Here is a 15315-nt window from a genome sequence, read left to right on the forward strand (position 1 = left end):
GGGAATATTTTTAAAAGAGGACTTGAAGTTAAATTTAATTGATTATTTATTATTAATTACTATATTGGAAAAACTTCACGTAAATTTAAAGTTAGAATCATTGAACATACAATATGTCTCAGTAATATTAATTTTTCAGAATTCACAAATCATTTTTTATCTGAAAGCCATGATTTAAATCATGAAACGGGGGTAGAAATTTTGCATGTCAATAAAAATTGTTTTCGTTCAGACAATTTAGAACGATTAGAAATTAGTTAAGCCATTAATCAAACACTTCAAATAATAAATAATCAATTAAATTTAATTTCGAGTCTTTTTTTAAAAATATTCCCGTTACGATTCATTTTATCGTCTTTCTCTCTTTTTTTTTCATTTTTCTGTCTCTTTCATACAATATTTTATAATATAAATAGCAACGCGTGTAATTAAAAGTTAGTTGAATTCCTGACGATGAGGTAGTAACCTCGGAACCGGTCGAAGTGTAACTCAAAATTAAAGTGGTTTATACAAATTTATAAACACATAAGTGTAAAATGTCACACCACAAATTGAAAAATGTTTTTAATAACAATAATATATTTATATATTACTCATATTTAAATACTGTTATAAATTTAATTAACAGTTTTGGAGCATACATTTTTTTTTAAATCACCGTTCGCCACTGTTATCTACGTAGTTTATAAACCACTTAAAATCTTCATCGACAGATGGCAAGAAACGCTTATAAAAAATATTTATTTTAATTTGTGATTTTTCTCCTGCAGGGTGGAGATCTTTCAAAATACTGAAGCGGGTTTCCTGTGTGAACTGGTTCTCAAACTGCGGCCCGTACTATTTTCCCCGGGGGATTATATTTGTAGAAAAGGTTTGAAAATTTGTTTTCTGTCATTTACATATTCCAGATCAATGTCCAGTTGCACCGAAAAACGTAAAGTATAACTTGATGTTTTTAATTGAAAGGCAAAACGAGGTCATTGTTTATTTTATTTCCGTGATATTGATGCCATGTTTTACGCTAAATTAGTCCAATAGAGTATAATTAATAAAATGTGTCTCCTTGTTTCATAAATTGTAAAAAAAATATGGGGTCACAGCGCAATGCAATGATTTCTGTAATTAGTTCATTTTTGTATGTTCGAGAATTGAGTTTTCAAATTTAAATGTAGATATTTTTGTTAACATTTTTCTGTGATTTTATGTAAAAACATATTGAACATTAAACGGAAACCTACTTTATTCAGTATAAGAAGCCGGTACCCCACAATAAAAGGATTTTAATCTTCCTTTTTTCTCTCCTGTAAAATTCATTATTTGTTAATGCGCCTGGTTTTGTCGTGTACCCTTCAATTGTAAAAATATGACAAAATTTAAAACTCTTCTGTAATTAAAACCTGCAAAATGTGTTTTCATCAATGTAATCAAATTAATATAGACATGTGTTTAATGCTTCTTTTATTTTTTTTAATTTTATTTTCTTTTATTTAGGAAATATACAGTACAGTTACAAAGTTTTATATTTTACACAGTTGGACTTAACTCTAATGGACCAGCGAAGTTTCCATATTATAAAGTTATTATATGTAAGGTTATTAATTTAAGTACAAAAAAGAGAAGGAAAAAAAACATAAATAGAAGTTGCTCAAAAATTAAAATTAAAGTAAAAAAATTAAGAAAATTTGTAAAACTAATTAAAAGTTAAGAATTAAAATAATGAACGAAAAACATGCTCAGATGTAAAAATAAAATAAAATGATAAAAACATTTTTTAAAAAGGAAAAACATAAATATACACATACATATTTTAAGGGATTCAAAGAAACGATGAGACGAATCTTTAAAGAATTTTTAAATAAGAAAATAAATTTTAGTCAATTTAAAAACATTTTCAAAATTAATGACACATAGTAAGAGCAGAAATATATTGACTGTATATACATATACAATATAAGTAATTAAAAGTAGTTTAAAAGTAGAAAAACATGTCAATGCAGTAGAGAAAAGAGAAAGAATAACAAAACATTACAATAACTATAAATAAATAATAAAAATAATTTAATTTATTGATAATATTTTTATATGTACAAAGGCTTAATCCCAATGATGAGGTGAATTTAAAAAAAACTGGTACTACGCAGAGTTGCTAATGCTATTATTTAACTTTGGAAGAATTGGAAACAATCTTTAATTACAATTCGGAAAAGTTTGAGCCTGACAAAGGAAGGAAATACAATTAAAAACTTGTAAAATTGTATTATTGAAGTTTGTTATCTTCCTATTGTACTTTTATTCATTTTCTTTCTGGAAAAGATTTTTTGTTTGAAAACTTTAGTCTCAACTCTTTCTGCCTAGCCTTTATACATTTGCGTATGTCCTCAAAAGAACATAAACGGTTTTAATTCATTTATCTTTCGGTGACATTTATAATTTTTTTTTTAATGAATTGAACGGATTTTTTAATAAGGTAATAATTTGATATCGCTCCTAAGATGAAAACGACTTAACTCAAAAAAGCTAAAAATGAGTTAAGATCATAAAACTACTTCAATAAACATTATCCATCTTTCTGAATAGGAAAATACCGTTGCATCGGTCTTTTTACTACTCAGATTTCAGTTTCCGTGTCACTACAGAAGCGACGCAATTAGTGCAGTGTTTACATTGCCGTGTGAAGGACGCAACGCAGACGAACATATAGTAACCGAAAGCCGCTTAGTCAATTTTATTCCGATACAAATGGCATGTTTACTTTATTTCTTTAAATATCAAAACGACCATTTTAGCTTTGTGATTTTTTCGTTCCGACTTACCGATAATCTTAGTGACTTATTTAATTTATTGTCATTTTATTATTTAAATTATCGATAATCTTATTGACTTGTTTACATTTATGTCATTTCGTAAATAAATAAAGACATGTGTTTGGTGACCTTATCTGACCTAATAAAAATTAAGTCATTATCTTATTTACCAAAGTGTTTTTGTTTGTTTTATTTTCAATCTTATAATGACTCATTAAATAAATGTCTTGTTAAAACTTATAATAACTTTTCAACAATACTTTGAGTTTGTCCAAATTTTTGTAGACAAGAAATGGATTAAACTCCCTCGGGAGCTGTTTATATTTACATATTACAACAGAGATGAAGAACATTTAAGAAAATGTAATAGAGAAGTCTAGGCATCTACAGGGCTTATGACCTGTCAATGGCTGGTTTAAGTGGCCACTTTACACACTGTGTAACATTCACCATTCTGCCTATATTAAAAAAAAAGAGAAATACTGGAGTTCTTATCATATACTCAAATATTTAAATTTTCAGATCATTTCCAAAAAGTCGTATTTACGAACTTGTGCTGGAAAAATGGAAATCGAGTTGTGGTAGAGTGGGATTCGAACCTGGGACCTTTGGCCCATGATTCCACAATACTACCACGGGACCACAACCCGGATTTGAACATCTATATTCCTTCAATTCTTTCATATGTTGATGTTTGTGAAGTTAAAGAGCTGAAACCTTAATTTATGCGGGTGAGATTCATCTAATTGAATTATTTCACCTACATGCTTGGCAACGCTTGAAAATCTGATTTTTTCAATTTCTATACTTCTTCATGAACCAGGTGGATTTATCAACAATATTTTGAGTTTGTTAAATTTTTTGTAGACAAGATTGAGAGCCATTGACGGTCATCAGCCCTTTAGATGCCTAGACTTCTATATTACCATCTCTTAAATGTTCTTCATCTCTGCTGTTATTAAAATAATTTATTTTTATTACACTTTTTTTCATAGATTCATAGTTTAAAGCCTTCGGTATAATTTTTAAATATGTACATGTGAAAGTTATGCATGTTAAATATAAAATGAATATGTGAAATATGAAAGTTTGAAATATGAACATGTGAAATATGAACATGTGAAATATGAACATGTGAAATATGAACATGTGAAATATGAACATGTGAAATATGAACATGTGAAATATGAATATGTGAAATATAAACATTTCAGGTGAAGTCGGCAAGGAGATGTACATAGTGAACAGGGGTCGACTTCAGGTGGTGGCGGACAACGGCAAAACGGTACTCGCGACACTTAAGGCTGGTTCATATTTCGGGGAAATATCGATATTAAACATGGGAACAGCAGGTAAACTACTCGGTAAATATCAACTACAAGACGCCACGCCAAAATGAGTAAAGATAATTTCACTCAATTATTCAACTAAAATAATTCTTTCTTTCATTTCACTAATTTTCTAAGTACTGCAAGACCCCTCTCTCAATCTCTTATTTTTTCTTTCTAACGGAATGCCACTTTATTTTGTAATAATTGCGAATTTCGTCGGATGTATCAGTCTATTTTTCATATTTTTACTTAGAAAAATTCATACATGTGAAATTTAAAACTCAATTCAAAATTTGTTAGGTACAGATTTTAATGGGTGCGTAAATTTTCACGTCACTGTTGTTTATTTATTTATTTATTACTTCACGTTTTATATAAAACTTTTTTTTAAAATATGAATACCTCACTGGGAACAACCCGTGTCGAGGCATTCATTTACATGATTTAATATATTATACTTATAGTGTCTAAAAAATATATATAAAATACATATAAAATATTACATATTCACATTTAAATCCACACAGATATATATACATATATAATAGTAAGAGAGAGAAAAAAAAAAGAAAGAAAAAGAAAACAACATTATATTATTAGTACAGCTCACACATTTAACTACTGTGCAGACATTAGGTCAAGTAACAAGCTACTGTCAGCTCCCGGTGGCCCAACATCCGCACAAATGCCAAATATATGAGTATATGACATATATTCATAGAGACACTGTGTGGATAAAAATACAAAACATGAAATACAAAAATAATTACACATAAACAACTGTAAACTACTGCTTTGGTGGGGTGACCATCTCAAGACAGTTCTCGGGACCCAAATCAAGTAGCCATTTTTTTACAAATAGTTTAAATTGCTCATGATTTTTATCTGCTTTTGTGGCCAATGGTATATTGTTATATATCTTTGGTCCAAGGTATATTTGACTCCTTTGACCAAATGATGTTGTCATTTAAGGTGCCATGTAAGGCTGTTTTCTTTTAAGACGCGTTTCATAGCTAGTATTGTAAATTTTATTTATTTTATTTTATGTATCGTATTTTTTGGGTCATTCCGTGTATGTTGGATTCTTTCCGACGATTTGGCTACCGTTGCTGGTGCTATCTTCAGGGTAAACTATCACATTAACTACTGTAGCAGAATATTATTTTTATCAAACCAAGAAAATGTAAACAAACTAACCATATTACGAAACAAAGCCTTAATAATTATTTTGAAAAAACCGATACACAAGTATAATCAGATTTAAGCAAAGAATATTCTTCAATGCGATGATATTAAAAACATTTAATTTTGTAAGTAAAAATTCTTGATGGAAGTTCATTGTAATTTATTATAAAAATAAAAGACGAGTGATACTTTAATCCTCTTTGTTAATGGTCCTTAAGACCAAAATAATTTAATTTAATTTACTATCTTATAGTTTTGAATTTTCTATACTTACCTCAGTCTTGAATAAATACATTGAATTTCTTGATAAAGATAGCAGTCTCGAAGATGTCGCGAAAGCGATGACACCGGTCACTGGATATTCCTAATTTGTATTTTATTTCTATAATAAATTACGATGACATTTGTTATGAGTTCTAAAAAAATACAGAATTTTAGGAATAAAATTATCAAAGCTAACATGAACAATGATCACAATGCCAGAGGAAGGGTAAAAATCAGACTCCAATTTTAAAAAAGGCAAAGTCATAAAATTCAATTTTATATAAGGCAGAAAAAAAATATTATAAGGAAAAAAAAATGTACGAAGAAAAAAATCGTAAAAATTTTAACTGAAGGTAAAAAAATATGTGCTAAACCACTTATAAATTTAAAATATGTATGTACATTGTTATTATTAGAGCACAAATAAAAATTTGTTTATGTGTGTCCTACTTCAAGATTTAAAATAAAAGAAAAATCAAATTTCGTTTAAAAAAAATGTGTTTATTGATTATTAATTTGTACCGTGTCGCAGTCGGCAGTATACGTTCATTCGAGTCATTTTTGTCATGTGTACCGCCGGAGCCATGTTGAGTTTTATTTAAGCTCGTCGTTTTTGGCCATGCTATTTCGGTGTTATATGAACACAAATATATTATTTTTTCTACATAATACCATGTTTACCAGGAAGATGGCTCCTGCAATGTTAGCAAAAACGTCGAATCCAATCTTCACAAGATTATCCGAAAAAGGCGATACATTTTTTGGGTATATTATCATTTTTATTCTGTTTTTGTACATGATTGTTAACGGTAGAAGCATAAACAAAAAGTAATACGCCTGTCTCTATGTGAGTTTTCTGCCAATAACTTCTTTGAAATAAAATGTTGATTATTAATAGAAAATATTCTATTAAATAAACAAATAAATTATTTAAATAGAGCAGGTTTGTGGTTTGACATTTAATCTAGACACTGAAAAATATGATATTACAATAAATTACTCATATTGTATCAGTTTATATTTACACTTTTGCTCATTTGAAACTTTGAACGATGAACATGTTGTTTCACAATAAAATTAGGTACTCGCCTAACTAAGACTGGAGTGTATTTAATGCGAATTTTAATTTTTTTATTCACTACAGTACAATCGTCAAAGTATTCACTAAAGATATTTTATTCGTGTTTTTTTTTATCTGGTATAAAAGAATTGCAATTAATTTCCTAATATAAGTTTTAGATAAAGTTCCGAGATATCTATTGTCTAAAAAAAAATGTCATTTGAAAAATTTCACAAGTATTAATTTGTCTAACAAAAAAAAACTGAAGCAGATACGTTTGACGAAAGTTAGTTTTGTCCTGTCATTTCTCGCTTCAAAAGTGTCCTTTTCTTCCAATCAAACATTATACTAATGAATTTTCCAAACACTAAAATATTTCTTTCCAAATTTTAGAACCCTTAGTCATAAATATTATCTTACAATGCGTATTTACAATTTTCAAAAACATGAATAAATGTATTCTGTGAAAGTCGTTTTTAGTAACATTTAATCTTTTCATTTATGTTTAATGCTGCCTGAATTTTATTCGACAAATGGCGAAACTATTTATTATCAAAGAAATTAAATTTGCCTGCCAATTAAAGTTCTTCTTTTAATTAGAGGCCAGCGAGCACGCGTGAGTTAGGCATTTTATACGATGCATGAAAGCACATTTTTCACTAGTAGATGTATCAAAGTATCCCAAGTGACGCCACATCCGTCTAGCTCCAGTGTTTATTTGAGATTTCATTTTTAAAGATTATATTTGCGTTGGATAAAAAATAATTATTCACTCGGTTAAGTCCAATTATTTTAAATGAAAATCTTGGGTTGCAAATCTGAAATCTGCGAAACTCTCTCTCTAAAACGAATTATTTAATAAATCTATTGTAAAGGGTATTTTTAAAAAGGTTTTCACGGATACATTTACAAAATTGGTTAAATTGGCATTGTTTGATATCTGAGCAGCTTCAAACTATTGTTTGGCTAATGTAGGTAACGAAAACTAAGCCCCGCTTTCAAAAATCCAACTTTTCTGGCGACTCCCTTGTCTTGACGCAAGCTCTGAGTAGCAATCTATTGAGACTGTGGCAACTGTGATAACCCCTTTAATTTTAAAATATTTTTTCTTCTTTTAATTGATCTTAACTTTGGCTTTTTATATTAAAAGCTTGCATTGAACCTTGGCGTGTCATCTTTGTGCATGATATTTTACCAACCCTACCTTTTAAGATCTTTACTTATATTTTTTGTACTGTCGTTTACTTTCTCCAGAGTTTTTAATATTAAGTATTGTGTGAAAATATCACCATAATATTTATATCTATAATTGAGGGCCGTTTTTTAAAAACACAACATTCACCCCATTTGGCGGTTTGGGTTTAAAAAAAATAAAAAGCCAGTATCAAGACGCATTGATTACCTGAACAAAATACTCACCAAAACACACTGGCTTAAAAAGAACATCAGAAACTTGTCATTTTTCAAAACTCGAAATTTCATCGCGCATCCCTAATTTCAATATTTATTATTGGGTACTAATAAAATATAAAAGCAAATTATAAACTTAAAATAAATTAGGTTTAGTTGTAAGGCGTAATTTTGTAAAACAAAGGTTTATCACGCGATTTGATGCGAATCACAGAAAGCCCTCTTCTGAAAAATTGCATTTAAAACAAATGCCGAATTTTTAAAAAACGGCCCTCAATTTATAAAAACGCATTAGCCTAATAATTGTATTTAAAAAAAGTACGTTTTACGCGTACCTACGTATATTTACCCTAACAAAGGCGGTCTATTGAAAAAAAAAATTTTAGAATCATAAAGGTACATTAACAATAACGATTGTGATTTTTTTTATTTGCGTCATAAAATTAAAATAATGTGTTAGTTTTTTGCATTGTACGTAATGCAATTGGCGCTTCTTTGGGACAATGCTTAATACGCTTGCTTAAGCCACAAAAGTTCCAGAACTTGGTTTCAACTCCCAGAGATATCACCGAATAAAATGTGATTTTTCTCCAGCCTGTTTTTTTTGTAAATACCACTGTGATATTGTTTTGTTGTATTAAATAGAACACAATGGCAAATAGAAAAAATACTATTTTCAAGTAAGCTGTGTAATAAAAGGCATAGCAATAATGAAAATAAAAATATATTAATGATTCCTCGCTGATTATTTTTGTAAAATACGATTTCTTGAACTTATTAGAATCATTTCATTTGGATTTAATCTTAAACTGAATAAATTAGATTAATTTTATTGTTAGATTTGTTACTCTGTATTTTGCGAATATAAATGCATAAAAAAAACAACAGTTAACAATCGAAATTTCCTATTAATATACATTACTTTTGTGAGTTTATATTTAAAAATGTGACCGTATCGATAGTTTTTTTTAAATCCTGCACATGTATTTTGTAATTACATTATTATTTGAAATATAAAGAATATGTTATTTGATATGAAAGTAGTAAAAAAATATGTCAATTATAATTAACCAAAAATCTTGTCTTACACAAAAAACTTTTCTTTAAAAATCGCGCTTATTTAGTGAAATGGAAAACATCCCTTGTGATTCAAAAAGTAAATTCGTTTTTTATGATAAGTTCCTTTTTAAACTTTTAAATCAAAAGTATTTGACTTAATTCTTTATATCTCAAAGTGATCCTCTTTTTTAAATTTAAGAAAAGTAGTTGTGAATAAGTAATTTAAGTATTCTTTTAAGGAATGAATTGATTTATAATTTAGGTACGCTATAATCCCCTGTAAAAATAAAACCAACTTATTTCTAAGCGGTGTATAGATGATCCTTGTATTAAATACTGGAGTGCTTTTTGTTAGTTGTCCTGTAAAAATAGAGATAGTTTTGTTTTTATAAATTGTAGTATTATTGATTACAATTTATATTTACAAAACTAAAAAGTTAGTAAAAAAAAATGTCTGCAAGCACTTCGCATCATTATTATTTCCGTATCCGAACATAATGGTGCATAGAGAACTGCATTAATACTCCAATCACAGCGTATCAGCGATCTTTTGAGCACGGCGGCCCGTGTCCTTAAAAATTTGAATTTAGACTAATTTTCAAAGATTTATATTTATTGCAACTTAGAAGGAATAGGGAATTCTAGGCATTTACAGGGATTGTGACCGTTATTTGCTAGATCGAATTACAATGAAAAGAAATATCTTGATTGTTAAAAGTTGCCAACAAATTAATGTTCTACTAAATTTTGTATCGACTTGTTAAAATTGGCAAAATTTTGTATTTCAAACGAAATACTCCGGAACCTTTTTTTTACACGTTCCATGCTGTTTAAAAAAAAAGGACAAAGTTGAATACGTTTCTTTCTATAAAAATCCATTTATGATTTCAAAACAATAAAAATCATTATTTCGCCTGAGTTTAAAAAATGAAAACATTTATTTATTTATTTATGTCAACTAACAACAATGAAAAGTAATATTAAAAATACAGAATTATGCAACTAAAAAAAGTTACTGCTTATTTTTCGTCAATTACATGTTAACACTAATCATTATCATCGTTCCCTTTCCGCACCTAATGGTGAATAAGGCACTGCATTCGTACACCGATCGCAGCGTATCTTGATTATTTGTGTTACATGAAGGTACGACGATCAGTCTTACGCTCCAGGTACCAGTCTAGGGACTATGAAATATTCTAGAGTGAAAACATTCTTTTAAATAAATATTTAATATCAGCCATGTCGGGAATCGAACCCGAGATCTCTTGCATGGTAGGCAAACGCGCTGACCACTACACCACGAGGCAGACACTAATAAAATACATATTTTAATGAAATTAACAATATGAATGTTTAAAATTAAATTAATCTAAAAAAATTTTTTTGAGATTTTGAGTTTGTCCAAATTTTCGTAGACAAGGACTGGATTCAACTCCTTGGGGAGATGTTAATATTAACATATTACAACAGAGTTAGAACAATTTAGAGAAGGTAATATAGACGTCTAGGCGTCTACAAAGCTTATGACCTGCCATTGGCTGGTTTAAGAGCCACTTTACACACTGTGTAACACTCACCATTCTGCCAATATTTAATCATCTACATTCCTTCAATTCTTTCATCTGTTGATATTTGTGAAGTAAAAGATCTGAAACGTTTGTTTATGCGGGTGAGATTCATCTAATTGAATTATTTCACCTACATACTAGGCAACGTCTGTTTTATTTTATGTAAAGTGGCCACTTAAATCAGCCAGTAATAAGCTTTGTAGATGGCTAGACTTCTATATTACCTTCTCTAAAATGTTCTTCATCTCTGTGGTAATACGTTAATAATAAAATATGCATTTAATTAAACTAGCAATGTAAATTATCAAAATTAAATCAGAGATGTTAGGTTAGGTTACCGTTCGATTAAATAGACGATTTCACATTGACTGCAGTCTCTATACATCAATATTGAATGCTCCTCACATAAAGTATTGATTTCATTCGCTCGATGCTATGATTCCAGGAAATCGAAGAACGGCTTCGGTAAGATCTGTCGGGTATTCGGATCTCTTCGTGCTGAGTAAGAAGGACATGTGGGATGTTCTGAAGGAATATCCAGCAGCGAGGGTGAGGTTAGAGGCTATAGCTGTCAAAAGACTTGAGAAATATAAAAAAGCGCCACTGGAAAAAGGTAAGAAAAATTCCAATAAATCAGATACATTTTAAAGTATTTTGTAGTGTACTTAATATTGTATTAAAAAAAATATATTTTAGTTTTTTTATTGTATTTATTTAATGCACAAAACACACAATTTTACATAGACACAATTATATGTTTTTTATGTCCCGGCTTGTTAGAAAATTCCGTGTTAAGTCGGGACTCCTAGATATATAAATAAATAAATCAAAAATATTTCATTACATATTAAAACAATATACAAGTAATAAAATAAATAAAGCAACTTTGTTTTTAACCACTAATTTTTATTTTTCGCCGACCGGTTTCAAAGCAAACAAGCTTCTTTGTCAAGGTTTAGTTGTAAAAAGAACACGTAAGTCAAATAACACTATTAAGGGTAATAATTATCAATGTACTTTATTGCGCAAGATAAATTTATTGGTTCTCAGCTACAAAAAAAAATTCTCTAAAAAGAACCTTTTCAAACATAAATAATATTTTAAATTTGAAAACATTTTGGAGAAGGGAATATGGAAGTCTAATCATTTCCAGGATTTATATATTGTTAATGGCTTATTTTAGTATCCACATTACACACTGCATAGTATTCACCATTCTACCTATGTTTGAACATCCACGTTTCGCCAAAAACTGTTACGATCTTACTCGCAATGCAAAATCACATTTTTAACCTGTCCGTGTCTGTAATGTATCCGGCGTTGCAAATTGTACTTAATTAATTAATATCTCGGCAACCACTATGAATATTAACACTATTTTTTGTAATCTTTAAATAAATCTTAACATATAAGAAAAAAACATGTAACATATTTAGGTAAGTTAGATCATTTTTAATTTAATATTTTGTCCATTAGGATCTCCGAAAATGACAAAATATAGAGTACCCCGAGACAAATATATAAAACATTCACTTGAGAGAAAGAGATCTAATTAGATCACTTAACCTTTCCCTCACCAAGCATCCAAAAATTACACATGATCCGAACGGGGGGACCAAACGACCCCAGCGCCTACTTGTATATGGCATCAGGAGAATAAAACGTTGGAAGTGTTTATGACCGTGCAATAATTTATTCATGTTTTCGCGTACACATATTTTACTCATTCGTGTATTTTATTCATTTTTGTTAGTTTGCCGAATGCTCATGTACATAAAGTGAAATTGACCAAATCGGTATATGGGGGATTCGAATTCCCCCCTTCGGTCCGGCTGGATTAACAAGACACACATAATTTTAATAAGATAAAAAGATACAGCGGTTATCAGGCGATCATTTCCTAACCTCAGGTCACACTGTGACTCGAGGGAGATTTTTCACACAGTGTTTAATGTTAATATAATGTTTCAGTTGCGATGGGTCGCTGTCAATCGACTCCAGGCCTTGTGGAGTCTCTTGGAAGAGTACCACTCGAAGAAATGCTTGTCGCTTCATGTCCGCCTTACCGGGAACATTCACTATTCAGGTAGGAAAACCATTGAAATCAATCACTTCTCCTATTTTACTTGATGAGAAAAGCATTATTTACCTTGCTTACATACTTAGAACTTGTAAAAATATATTACGCAATAACTCAATCGGTTTTGGAATATGCGATAATTGGATGGGGATGTGCAAACGACACCGATCAAGCAAATAATAACTGCACAAAAAGCTTTAATAAAAATTATCCTTAGAGTCCCAATCAGAACTACCTTCCTCGGTATATTTGAAAATCTTAATGTAAAATCTATAAAACAACTTTATGTTAAAAGCTTTGTTACTATACGCACGTAAACATTATTCTCCACCTTCCGTTACAAATACAAGATTTTCTAAATACTCCACCCCGATGCTGCAAAAAATAAAAAAATTAATACAACCTTCGGTCAAAGAGGATTGGCCTACTACTCGGTTAAAGTGTACAATCTACTTTCATTATCCATAAGGACAATTAGTAAGTTCTCACAATATAAAATTGCTATTAAGAAATGGATAGTGGATACGTTCGTATATTTCGGAACATATCTTACTGTACATTCGTATATTTCGGAACATGTCTTATTGTACGTTCGTATATTTCGGAACATGTCTTATTGAATGTTCGTATATTTCGGAACATATCTTTATTTTATTTTATTTTATTTGGGATTTATACAGCTATTACATAAAAAAAATAATTAGAAAAATCTTAACAATACTAAAGCTAATTAAAAAAATCTACTGTAAATGTAATGACACATAATATATAAGAAAAGAAGTTTAGTAATTGTATTTGTGTGACGTTTGTATTCATGTGTATGTGAATGTGTGTATGCGTGAATGAATGTGGGAGAGGATACATGTGCGTGTGGGAATGAACGAGGGAGAGGGTGCGTGTGTGTGTTTATCTTATCTTATTGTACATTCATATATTTTGGAACATGTCTTATTGTACGTTCGTATATTTCTGAACATATCTTATTGTACGTTCGTATATTTCGGAACATATCGTATTGTACGTTCGTATATTTCAGAACATATCTTATTGTACGTTCATATTTTTCGGAACATATTTTATTGTACGTTCGTATATTTCGGAACATATCTTACTATAGTTTTTTATGTTCGGTTGATTGATTAACTATATCCATAAGTATTATATACGCTTCGATTGGTTAAAATTAAATAATAAGTAATTGTTTTTTCCCGTAAAACTGCTGTATTTTCCCTTTAAAATTGATGTTTCACGCCTTGCAGCGCCGCGCGCAGCCCGTCGTGCCGGCCCACGCTCGCGCCGCTGGCGTGCCCGCTGGCGTGCCCGGCCGCGCCCGCGCCCGGCGCGCGCTCGCCCGCCTCGCCGCTGTCCGCCGCATCCAGCGCGCGCTCCTCGGGCGGCCGCTCCCGCGCGCCCTCCCACCACAGCGCGGGACACCCGCCCAGACCCGGTGAGGGAATGTATAGGAAATGTAGGTCGCCCATATTACACTCCGTTTTGATGTTGTAAAGACACCATAGGTGCCCGATCGCTGTTAAGGTATTTTGTACACATTTTCATCACCATCATCATCATTACCTTTCCGCACCTAATGGTGCATAGGACACTACACAGACTTTCTAAATGCGTATAATTAGTATCTAGTTTTTAAAAAATAAATAAAATTGAACTGAATTCAAAAAAATTCGGAAATACTAAAAATACTCCTTAGTAAAAAGAAATGTTTAGATCTGATATTTCCTTTTTTTAACAGTAGATGTCGCTAGTTTTTTTTACGAACTTTTATTGTCTATGGCAAACTAACACGCATAGGAATGTAATTTACATTTTTAAAATTTTATTAATAATAAAATTGTACATACCTTACATACATACATTGTAAATTTTTAAAATACCTAGATTATAAAAAAAATAAAACGCTTTGCATTTACAGCCAATCGGTTAAACAAAATGGATTTTTTTACCTTTGAAAATAGATGCACTGTATCTGAATTATGCTATTTATATAAATTATTAAATAATAAAGTAGACTCTTTTAACCTACTCTCCAAAATTATACTTTATATCCCATTTCGCGTGACTAGTCACAATACAATTTCTAGAAATTAGTATTTATTCCATCTGCCAGTCTGTGGCACTAACTATGCACAACACTCTTTCCTCTATCATTCTTGCTCTAACTATAATGCTTTTTTCATCTATTGATATACAGTCATTAAACCCCGTCACATCCGAAACCACGAAATATCCGAACAGTTTTGAGATATTTAATGAAACAGTTTGCATTTTATTGTGATCCTAGAACAACGATGGATGTGCGAAAAATGCAACATTGACGTTCTTTTATATTTGATCTTAAAAAGGTTAAATAAAGGCTTTATATTCTAGGTTTAAAATATGTATTTATATATATGTTAATATATAACTAACAAACTTACCCAAGTGTCATAGGATATACATTTTGTACTTATAGAGATGTGACATTAAGTGTCAAAAAAAAACAAAAAAAATTAAACCACTGTCATGTAAAGTTTAAAAAAATCACATGTGCCAT

General features: G+C 30.2%; 2 protein-coding genes across 2 annotated transcripts; both read left to right on the plus strand.

Annotated features, from left to right (window-relative positions):
- Nucleotides 1-770: 770 nt before the first annotated feature.
- On the plus strand, nt 771-11332 carry LOC148271547 (cyclic nucleotide-gated channel alpha-3-like; the record flags this gene model as incomplete). The annotated part of the gene is made up of 3 exons (XM_088241262.1): nt 771-871; nt 4019-4156; nt 11130-11332. Coding segments are annotated over 3 exons (442 nt in total), but the record flags the coding sequence as incomplete, so codon positions are not given.
- A 1248-nt stretch (nt 11333-12580) lies between these two features.
- Nucleotides 12581-14382, plus strand: LOC148271548 (uncharacterized). Its single transcript, XM_088241259.1, has 2 exons — nt 12581-12770; nt 14036-14382. The coding sequence occupies exons 1-2, from the start codon at nt 12661-12663 to the stop codon at nt 14268-14270; spliced, it is 345 nt and encodes a 114-aa protein (XP_088097385.1). The 5' UTR covers nt 12581-12660; the 3' UTR covers nt 14271-14382.
- Nucleotides 14383-15315: the final 933 nt, after the last annotated feature.

Source organism: Micrasema longulum, unplaced genomic scaffold (genome assembly GCF_059751315.1).
Source record: "Micrasema longulum isolate JH-2025_06_02 unplaced genomic scaffold, ASM5975131v1 h1tg002803l, whole genome shotgun sequence".
Lineage (NCBI taxonomy): Eukaryota > Metazoa > Arthropoda > Insecta > Trichoptera > Brachycentridae > Micrasema > Micrasema longulum.